Raw genomic sequence first — 11,021 nt, forward strand, 5'->3', positions numbered from 1 at the left:
GGTGGAGAGGGTAGAATAGGAAGGACCCTGTTATACTCAGGCAGACTGGGCCAGGACTGGGTGTGCGTGCGCTGTGAACAGGGGCCAGGTGAGCCATGGTACCGCCAAGGCCCTTGCTATTCCTCTCACTGCTGACCCTGCAGGGCGCACATGGCTGCCAAGGGCCGGAGGTGGACCGAGAGTTTGTTCTGGCCAAAGTGAAGGCCCTGATCCTGGATGCCCTGGACGCCCCAGCAGTTATTGGTCAAGGTGGAGACCCTGGCATCAGAAGGCTGCCCAGAAGACATGCCCCAGGGGGCTTCCCAAGCACGGTGTCAGAACCAAAGCAGGAGGAGGAAGAAGATAGTTCCCAAGTCATCCTTTTCCCCGCAACAGGTAACAAAGATGGGAACTGGCGTGGCACCTGTGCAGTGTGGTACAACATGGGCGTGGGAGCCAGGCAGACCTGGGTTTGAATTCCACTGCCACTGAACAGGCTTTGCAGCCGCGCATAAATGACTTACCCTCTCTGAACCTCTGTTTCCTCTGTACAGTGAGGCTGTAAAGCCTACCTTTCAGTATTAAACGAGACAGGGTCTGGAGTCCGGGAGCTTATATAGGTGGTCCTCAGGTCTCTGGAGAAAGCTATCTGAGGCCAGACACTTTTCTTGCTGTCTCTGCCTCTGCCCTCTTTTTCTAATGGTAAATTGTTTCAGTTTTGGATGACAGATTGGAGAATGCTTCAGGGATGAAGAGAAAAGAGTAGTTGGTGAACGAACTCCTCTTGAGCTTCCTTCCACCTCCTCCGTGCTTTTCCCATTCTTTGCTGACTGCATGGTCTTCTTGTATCTGTCCCCCCTTTTCTCTTGGGGAAGATCCCTTCATCGCTGCCTTTTTAAGCCTTTTGGATCAGGAGAGGCTAAAACTGTACTTTGGGGGTTAGGCACAATTCCAGTCCGACCACTGAATAGTTGAATGCCACACCACTCCTCTGACCCCCAGTTTCTTTATTGTAAAATGGACAGCTTGTTGTGATGATTCTAGAGGGTGATTTCCTTTAACAGTTCAGCCTCAAGTGACAGACCTTCCACTGGGGCTGGTCCACAGTGAAGTGATTAGTGGAGTCTGCATGTGCCAGTGTAAGGACGCCAGCTGCATGTTCTTGGAGAGAACTACTTCCTACTCTGAGTTATGTCTTTTCTATTTTTGAGGGTGTGTGTGAACATGTCTTTTTTTTTTAAAAAAAGGAAATTATTTTAAATACTTTAGCATGCACTATTTCTGACACGCAAAAAGGTATTCTTAAGAGGAAGCTAAGAAGCACCTGCCTGTATGGCATGCGTGGTACCGCTGCATGTTATCAGGTGGACAGACACGTAAACCTGATGGATAGCTGTCAGTGTTGATGAAGGTGGAGTGATCCAGGGCCTCTCCCGTGATGTAGATGAGAATATTAACTTGCCTGGCTACTCCAGAAAAAGGTTGGCAAAATCTTGACTCTTTTATGAGTTTTTTTGTTGTGTACTGTAATGTCGTAACTGAACCCTAGTTGACTCTCCAGTGGGTTTTCCAGAGGCAATTAATCGCAGAGAGGGGAGATTGCCCATCTTACTCATACAGAGATGCTGGTGAATTTGAACCATGTACTTTTGGATTGCCAATGCAGCTCCTTACCACCAGGCTTCCAGAACTGTGTAAAAGAGATATGTGACTAGGTATTTCTGTCATCACAGGAGTCTAGAGCGAGGGCTACACGGTGGAGCGGACCTGGGGGAGGGTTTGTAAAACAATGAAAGAATCTTTTCTTTTACTTTTCCATAATTTTTGACTCATGTACTTATAACTTGCTAGTTAAATTTGTGTCTTCTAGGTTGCAACACCCCCATGATACATCTTCAAGGATATGAACATGTACGGCTAAGCACAATTAATAACAGTGCATCTAAATTCCAAAATCAATCTCCATAATAGTCTATGTGTTTCCTACTGCCAAAGGGGCCCTTTAGAGTAGTGAGAGAAGATCTTCACCCTGAAACCCACAGCGTCCCTTTTCAGCAGGAAGTAGCTAAGAGAATACGCCATCCCCTTTTCCTTATGACTCAGGGTGAAGTCTCTCTCAGGGAGGAGTGATAGGGAATGGCAAAGAACACACTGACAAAGGAGATTAATCAGAACTGACTTTGACAAGCACTGTGGCAACTGGACAATTAAAACAGACATTCGGATGGCGGGGAAGAAGAACAAACTGGGGAGGAGGGTAGAGAGAATGGTGCAGTAATGAAGGAATGAAAACCCAAAATCCCTGTAAATGTTCATTAAAACGAATAAAATTTAATAAAATAAAAAAAATTAAAATAAAGGGCTTTAATGATGACGTCAAGGATAAATCAGCCCTCATGAGTGGCACGGTCCCCCATCCCTGCCTCCAGAGCTGCCCTTCCTTCCCTCTGTCTCTGCAGGTTCCAGCTGTGACGTTGAGCCAGCCACCGCAGAGCTGGGCCAGGAGGCTACGGAGGGCCTCTTCACATATGTGTTCCGGCCATCACAGCACACGCGCAGCCGCCAGGTGATCTCGGCCCAGCTGTGGTTCCACACTGGGCTGGACACACAGGTCCAAGCAGCTTCCAATGGCTCTGGGCCCCTGCTGGATCTGATGGCACTGTCATTTGGGGACCCCGTGACAGTGCCCGTATCCCTGGGCCAGGCGCCCCCTCGCTGGGCTGTGCTGCACCTGGCCACCTCCACCCTGCCCTTGCTCACCCACCCAGTGCTGGTGCTCATGCTGCGTTGCCCGCTGTGCACCTGCTCAGCTCGGCCTGAGGACAGTCCCTTCCTTGTGGCCCATACCCAGGCTGGAGCTCCAGAGAGAGGGAGGAGAGCCCCACGTTCCACAGCCCCACTGCGCTGGCCGTGGTCTCCAGCCGCACTGCGCCTGCTGCAGAGGTCTCCAGAGGAGCTCACTGCCCACGCCAACTGCCACAGAGTCTCTCTCAACATCTCCTTCCAGGAGCTGGGCTGGAACCACTGGATCGTCCATCCTCCCAGCTTCATCTTCTACTACTGTCGTGGGAGCTGTGAGACGTCCACCACAGTGGGCCTGTCCTGGTCAATCCCTGTGATGGGTCCCACCCCTCCCCAGCCTGTCTCTTTGCTGCCAGGGGCTCAGCCTTGCTGTGCTGCTCTTCCGGGGACCTTGAAGCCCCTCCGCGTCCGCACCACCTTGGACGGAGGCTACACCTTCAAGTACGAAGTGGTCCCCAACCTTCTTGCCCAGTACTGCACTTGTCTTTGAGGGCCCTGCCTCCTGTCTGATGACTGCTGGGCAAGATTTAACATCCACTGGGAGGCTGCTTGGGAGGAAGTTCTTAAGATGGAATATTTCCACTACCCCCTTCTTCCCCTTCTCTGCTTTAGGGCTCTTCCCGCTCCTGCGCCCTGTTCCCCATGAATAACATGTGACAATAAAGAGCAGAGTGCGTATGACCATATGACTCGGCATGTGTTCTCAGCTTTCTCTGATATGATATGTGACAGTCTGGGGACAGAGAACATGGGACTGTGGGATCTCAGGTCATCCAGCCTCACCTGACCTCAGAGATGTAGGATTCAAGGGCTGCAGATGCACACATACACCTGTTGGGGAGTGACAACGCGTAGAGACCACACAAAGGTGTTCTCAGCTCCTCTGCTGCTTTGGAGCTGAGCTGGCTCCCAGACCCAGCCGTCAGGTGACCCACCCCATCCCTGCCTCACCAGAACGAACTGCTGCACACATGGTGCCCTCCCCCAGGGCAGCTGTGCCCTCCCTGCCCTTCTCTGCTGTAGCTGATGGGCGTCCAGCCCAAGGTCAATGGATTCAAAGGCTGCCCAGGCATCCTTTGGGGCCTGAAGAGAAAAAGGTTCACAGCTGGCCAGATCTTGGTGTTTCTCGGGAACTTGGGTGGGGAAGAAAGAAAAGTGGTTTGTCAGGTTCAGAAAGGAATCAGCAGAGGTGGAGAGTTGACATGTGTTAGGGTCAGATCAGCAGATGGAGACCGAGAATGTCCCCTTCCAAGGGTTCTGGAACTTCTTCGAATATATCACTGGCTCTTGAGGTCGACTCTGTGGGACCTTGCTGTCTAGGAATTCTGGCGTTTGAACCATTTGGCTCCCTTGATGATCCCTGTATATTTGTAACCTCTGAATGTCTGGAGGGTGGGAAGTTGGAGTCTAATGCCAGAAAAGAACTGCTACTTTGTGATTATCTGCTCACAGAGCAAACATTGGGTAGGATGGGAAACAATTGTTTACATTTCATGTTAACTCAGTCAGTTTCCACTTTGATAGAGGGCCTCCATCTGACCTTACACAGCCAAACCAGGTGCCACCAGGTCCACTCACTACATGGAGACCCTGGGTGTGTCAGGATAGACTAATCTTCACCAGGTTTTCAGGAGCTGAATTTTCAGAACTAGAAAGCCAGGGCTTTCTTCCAAACCACCTCTGGGTGTACTTCAATCTCCAGTCGTTTGATGAGCAGTCCAGCTTGTTGACTGTCCTGCCCAGGACCCCCTTGCCCTTTTCCCTTCCCACTCCAGGGGTCCTGGGTCTCTGCAAGCCTGACTCTAGCCTGTCTGCCTTTAGGGAAGATGCGGTGGGGGTGGGAACACCCAGCCCCTTCACACTGAAGCACTCTCTGAGACTGAGCACCCAACTCCACTGTGTCTTTGTGCTCAGAGGGTCTGTGACTTGTCAAAGACTCCCTTCTACTAGGTCCCCTTGGCAGGCTGAGGGCGTCAGGCCTGCCCCAGGAAGCGGGTGTGGGAGGGAAGAGAATCCCATCCAGACACACTTATGATAACACCCTTCCCCCACTTGAGCCACCCTGAACGAGTTACTGTCCTTGCACTCACAGAAGCCATCCGGAGCAGCCATCCAGACCATATGCCCCACACAGACTCCAGTCTCTGTTGGCACTGAGGCCCCAGGGAAGCTGTCACTGTCCTGGAGGAGGGGACCCACTTGTTCATACCTCCTGAGGTCCCACAGCACCTTTCTGCAGACACTGTACCCTGTACGGGAAGAGCTCTGGGCTTGTGGGAGGCCCAGGCAAGTGGTGGACATGCAGAAACGCTGCTTGGCTGGGCAGCAGTGGGGATGGGAGGCTTCTCTCTGGCCTGTCCTTGTTCTGCTTTATCTCAGCCTTTTATCTCGTTCTGGGAAATGAGGACTGGCCTGCTCCAGAGGGAGACCTTTCCATGGGATCTTCAATCTTCCTTTGAATGGGATCCTCATTCTTCCTACTAGAACCACAGACCTGGGACTCCATGCTGTCCAGATGTCCCCTGTCCCAGAGCAGAGGGCTCTCCACTTGGAGAGAAATTCACCCTTCGGCCACTTAACAAATGAGTGAGGGTTGTAAAAGTTTTTACACAGTTGAGACAAAGAGGAAAAGCAAGTCCTTCAGAAAACCAAACATACTCATCTTAATTACCAATGCATCATGCTTCAGACTGAGTCACCACTGACCCTTCAAAGGACTGTCTTTCATGGAAAAAGTGATCCATTCTCTCTCACTGTCTCTCTCTGGGCTGTGTGTGTGTGTGTGTGTGTATGAAAACACTATTTCTTCCATGATATGTAGTAACTGGAAGCAGGAGTTGCATCCACTTCCTAAGCAACTTGTCTCTGGAAACTCTATGAACTTTGATAAATGTTGACAGTTGTAGAGGGCCTTCAGGCCCTTTGTTCATCGGGTCACTATGACTCATGCTCAGCTCAAAGGCAATCAACAACAACAATGTAGTGATAGTAGATGGAAGGATTTTGTTTGGGGCATTACATTTTTACTTAAAAAAATCGAAACTTGGAAAATTTACTTGGGCCTCTAAGATTTTCCTTTGGCATCTGGCCACTTTGTGACATCTTAAAGCATGGAGGCAGTCACTGGTTCGGATCACCCCTCCCAGGGACTCTTATGTTGCATTGTTAGGTGCTGTTGAGTCAACAACTTCCAGGGATCCCACAGGACAGAATAGAAAACTGCCCCATAGGGTTTCCTGGACTGCGATGTTAGCGGAGCACAGCACCAAGGCTTTCTTCCATGATGTTACTGGACAGGTTTGAACAACCAGCCTTCCAGTTAGTAGACAAGATCTTGATTGTAGAGTCTCCAGTACTTGCAGCCTAAAGTCTTCTTGTTACGTGCCATAAAGTCAGTATCGACTCACAGCCGACCCTCTAGCAAGTTTTCAGAAGCTGTAAATCTCCTAGGAAGAGATTACTCAACTTTCTCCCTCGGAGAAATGGATGAATTCCAACCTTATACTCTTGGATTGGCAGATCAACTCCTTACCCACTATGCCACCAGAGCTCCCTTCTAAAACCCCAGATTCTTCTTAATTAACAACTCAAAAAGGTAAGGGAGACATGACAGTGTCTTAAGAGCATCCGTCTCTTTGTCTTTGCTCTTTGGAATGAGACCAAGAAGAGTGGACTTCAGAGATATGCCCCATGCCAAGTGCTGATTGTTAGAACATTCTGTGCAAACTCATGCTCAGTTCTGAGTCATTTACAGCTGACTTGGGGTTGGGGTGGGGGGGCGGGGCACGGGGATTCTCTAGCTCATGGTAAGTTCACGGGCACAATTGGCTAAAGTATGGCTTAATTCTGGGAGCCAGCAAGAAAGCTTGCTCACAAAGTTCCAGAATGGAGCTTGAGGGTCTGATTGTTCTGATTAGAGTTAGGAGCATCTCTTAAAAAAGATGTCACAGGGAGCAGAAAGAATGAATGACTCCTTAATGCGTCCTTTCTCTAGAAGTGTGGAATCTAAAGTACAAAATAAAAAGGTGGAAGACATTGGCATCCTCAAAGCTGGGAACAGTTACCGCAAAAGATTGAAGCTGTTTTGATGCTGAGAGGCAAGCCCAGGTCGTCCCACTTCTTCAGTAGCTCTTAAATCATGTCCTTTCTCTCCATCTGCATAAACCTTCTTTTTGTCATGTGGGATCATTTACTAGATTGGACAACTCAACCATCTCTTTAGACAGTGATCCTGGGAATTAAAACACCCAGAATTTGAACTTATTTTATGTAGAAGACAACTTGTATTAAGATATAAACCTGGCAAATAAAAAACACAATGAGATACCCTCTTACTCCAGTATCAATGGCAAAGTTTAACAGGATGGCAAGTGATGAATGTTGGAGAGGATGTGGCAAGATAGGAACTCTTATACATTGTTGGTGGTGGGATTGCAAAATGGTACAACCACTCTGGAAAACAGTTTAGCACCTCCTCCAAAAACTGAACATAGAAATTCCATAGGACTCAGCTAATTCACTGGTTGGCATATACCTTGAGAGAATGAGAATTGAGGCAAAAATGGAGTATTGTACACCAACGTTCATAGCAGCATTATTCACCATTTCAAGAACATGGGAACAGCCCAACTGTCTAACCACAATCTAATAGACTGCAAAATTATGGTACATTCATACAATGGAATACTATGCAGCACATAGGAGCAATGATTTTGTAAATTACTACTTAACTCGGGAGGGACTGGAGAGAATTATGCTAAGTGAATTAACCCAGCCCCATAAAGAATATCTTCCTGAAGATTATTTTATAATGGCTGGAGCACTGCATAGACAGGGAACTCTCACAAAATCAAGCTGATTTTGGAAGAGAACATGGAATAAGAGCTATCATGGCTGATATCAGACTGAAAGTAGAGAACACCAGAAAGATGTTTACTTGTGTTTTATTGGCTAAGAAAACAAAGGTATTTGGTTGTATAAATAATAATAAATTATAGTCAATATTGAGAAGAAAGAGACTCTAGAACACTTCATTATTTTCCTAAGAGACCATAAGGAGTTGTTTGAACAGAATAAGGGGATATTTAACTGCGTAAAACCAGGACACTTGTGCATTAGGGTTCTATGAATCAGAGCGGACTTGATGGCATCTAACAACATCATTTAATCTGTATGCTGAGCAGATAATTTTGGAAACTGGACTATACGAAAAAGAGCGTGATATCAGAAAGGAAGATACATCAACAACCTGGATTATGCTGATGACACAACCTAGGTTGCAGATACTGAAGAGAACTTGAATCACTTGCTGCAGAAGACCAAAGACCAAAGACTACAGCCTTCAACATGGATTACATGTCAACATCAAGAAAACAGGAAATCCTTACCATTGGGCCAATGGAAAACATCCTGAGAGATGGAGAAAAGATTGAAGTTATAGATTATTTCATCTTATTTGGATCCATAATCAGCATCTATGGGGATAGCAGTCAGGAGATTAAAACAACAACAAAAAAACCCACCAAAAAACCTCAACATGTTGTATTAGGAAAAATCTATGGACAAAGACTTTCAGAGGCAGTAAATCACATGGAAGGAGATTGTCCATCTTTCTCCTGAGAAGCAGCAGGTGAATTAGAACTGCCTGTATCTGAGAGTTGGGCAATGAATAAGGATGATAGAAAAGCTGATGCCTTTGAATTGTGGTGTTGGAGAAGAGTACTGAATAGCTTGTGCCAAAAGAACAAACAAGTCTAAAAAAAACCCACCCCAAACAAGTCTAGTGCAAAGAGGGTGGTCCTCAGAAGCAAGAATTGTGAAACTTCAACTAGTCCTTGGAAAAAGACATCATGCTTAGAATAGGGAGGTCAGAAAAATAAAGCAAGTCTCTTGAAGAGAGAGATAGACATAGTGACTCAACAATGAGCTTGCATGTGGCAGAAATCATGAGGACGGAGGAGAATAGGGCAAGATTGCAATGAGTTGTTCATAGAGTGACCGTGAAGTATAGTTGACCTGATGGCACCTAACGGCGACAATGTTTATAGAAACTGCCACATCTTTCTCTCATGGAATGTCTACTGGGTTCAAGCCAACAACATTCTAGTTAGCAGCTAAGTGCTAACTGCTGAGACACCAGGACATCTTTCATGTCCCCTCAGTCACTCTTTCACTGCTATGGAGTTGGTTCTGACTCATAGTGACCTTCTATTTCATTTCTGAACTGATAGGTCTGAACAGGAAGAGACTGCCATTTTTCTCCCTTAAAGAGGCTAGTGGATTTGAACCATTGGAGACATTGCTTCCTTTTGGTTGGCAGTGTATGGACTATGGTCACCCAAGCAGTTCAAGCTTCTTTATATGATGAGAAAGCTCTTTACAATTGACCTATTCTTGCAACCTAATCTCATATGCTGCCCTCCCTATCTCTCTCACCACTGAACCACATACAGTTAAACTATGTTGATACAAACTTTGAACATTGTTCAAGCCTATATTGTTTCCAAAACTATCATATCTTTGTTGTCTTGTGCTGTTTCCTCTCCTTTTCACAGTTCTTGCCTCTAAGGAACACCCTGGTTGCATTAGACTTGTTTGGGTGTTAGTTTTGTTGTTATGTGCCATCATCAAGCCTACTGCAAGTCATAGAGACCTGTGAACAATAGCTGTGAACCATGCCATATCCTGAGCCAATCTCAATGACTCCAACACACCTGCCCCATTATTACCCCAGTTGTTGTTGTTATGTGCCATTGAGTTGCTTGCGGCTCATAACGATCCTATGTACAAGAGCCCTAAATGCTGCTCCATCCTGTGCCAACCTCACCATCTCCAACACACTTATTCCCACCATCCCACTCACAGAATCGATCCATCTCATTGAGGGTCTTCCTCTCCTGCGCCATGTTAATTTGTTTCATCCTGGGTCTTCCTCTCCGCTGTTCCTCCATGCTTCCAAGAATGATATCCCTCTCCAAGGACTAATCCCTCCTGGCAGCACACCCTGAGTATGTGAGACAGAACCTCAAAATCCTTGCCTCCAAGGAGTAACTTGTTTCCCCTCTCCTGCACAGACCCGTTTGTTCTCCTTCCTGGGTCACTCATTCAAAATCAAGTCCAGTAACTGTTTGCATTTCTCCCAAGGAGCTCTAGTGGCCTGGTCCACAGGCAGCTGGGCTGCTAAACCAAAGGCCATGCTTATCTTGAGGTTCAAATCCACCAGCAGCTTCAGTGGAGCAAAAAAAGCTTAATCTCTTCCCATGCAATTGATCTACACTCTCAGAAATTGATTCCAACTATACAGCAACAATTTTTTTTTCATTTTCTCACTATCCCGAGGTCCTATTGTTTTATTTTCTTTTGTTTGTTGTTGTTGAGAACACACACAGCAAAATATATCCCAATTCAACAATTTCTACACATACAGATAAGTGACACTGAGTAAAATTATTCCAATTGAACTGCCATCCTCACCCTCTTTTTTTCTGAATTCTTCTCCCTGAATTAGTATAAACTCACTGCTGGGCCCTTTGTTTTGTTTTTTGGTTGTTTTCTTTTTTTCCATTTTCTAAAAGCCTATCTTCTTTGCAATTTTGTAATATATAGCTAGATACAGCCTCACTGTGAAATCCAAGTACTAAAGATGAAACTGAGATTCCTTTTGAGATATGTACCCTATCAGATATATTTCTATGTATATAAGCCATTGTTGCTGGTGTTTTCCGATTGAGAGGAAAGGTCTGCATCCGGATTGTATCTTTTCTTCACACATATTCAATCTGTCTGCTGAGCAAACAATCTGAGAAGCTGGGGCATATGAAGAAGAATGTGGCATCAATGTTCAAGGAAGACTCATCAACAATCTACAGGATGTAGATGACTCAAAGTTGCCTGCAGAAAGCGAAGAAGACTTGAAGCACTTACTGGAGAAGATCAAAGACCACAGCCTTCAACATGGACTACATTAACATCAAGAAAACAAAAAATCCTCACCAATGAGTCAATAAGCAACGTCGTGACAGATGAAGAAAAGCTTGAGTTGTCAATAATTTCTTTTTACTTGTATCTGCAATCAGCACTCATGGTAGCAGCAGTCAAGAAAGTAAAGGACTTGTTGCACTAGGAATATCTGTTGTAAAAGAACTCTCTAAAATGCTAAAGAGCCATCAACAAATGAATGGATAGAAAAGCTGTGGTATATTCACACCATGGAATACTACACAGCACTGAAAAACAAGGAA

General features: G+C 46.2%; 1 protein-coding gene across 1 annotated transcript; it reads left to right on the forward strand.

The window, feature by feature from the left end:
* Nucleotides 1-95: 95 nt before the first annotated feature.
* On the forward strand, nucleotides 96-3,271 carry INHA (inhibin, alpha). Its single transcript, XM_006890267.1, has 2 exons — nucleotides 96-375; nucleotides 2,439-3,271. Exons 1-2 carry the CDS (start codon nucleotides 96-98, stop codon nucleotides 3,269-3,271), a joined length of 1,113 nt encoding a protein of 370 aa, XP_006890329.1.
* The last annotated feature ends 7,750 nt before the right edge of the window (nucleotides 3,272-11,021 follow it).

This window comes from Elephantulus edwardii, unplaced genomic scaffold (genome assembly GCF_000299155.1).
Source record: "Elephantulus edwardii isolate Elephantulus edwardi_28Jun2011 unplaced genomic scaffold, EleEdw1.0 scaffold00087, whole genome shotgun sequence".
NCBI classification, from domain to species: Eukaryota; Metazoa; Chordata; class Mammalia; order Macroscelidea; family Macroscelididae; genus Elephantulus; species Elephantulus edwardii.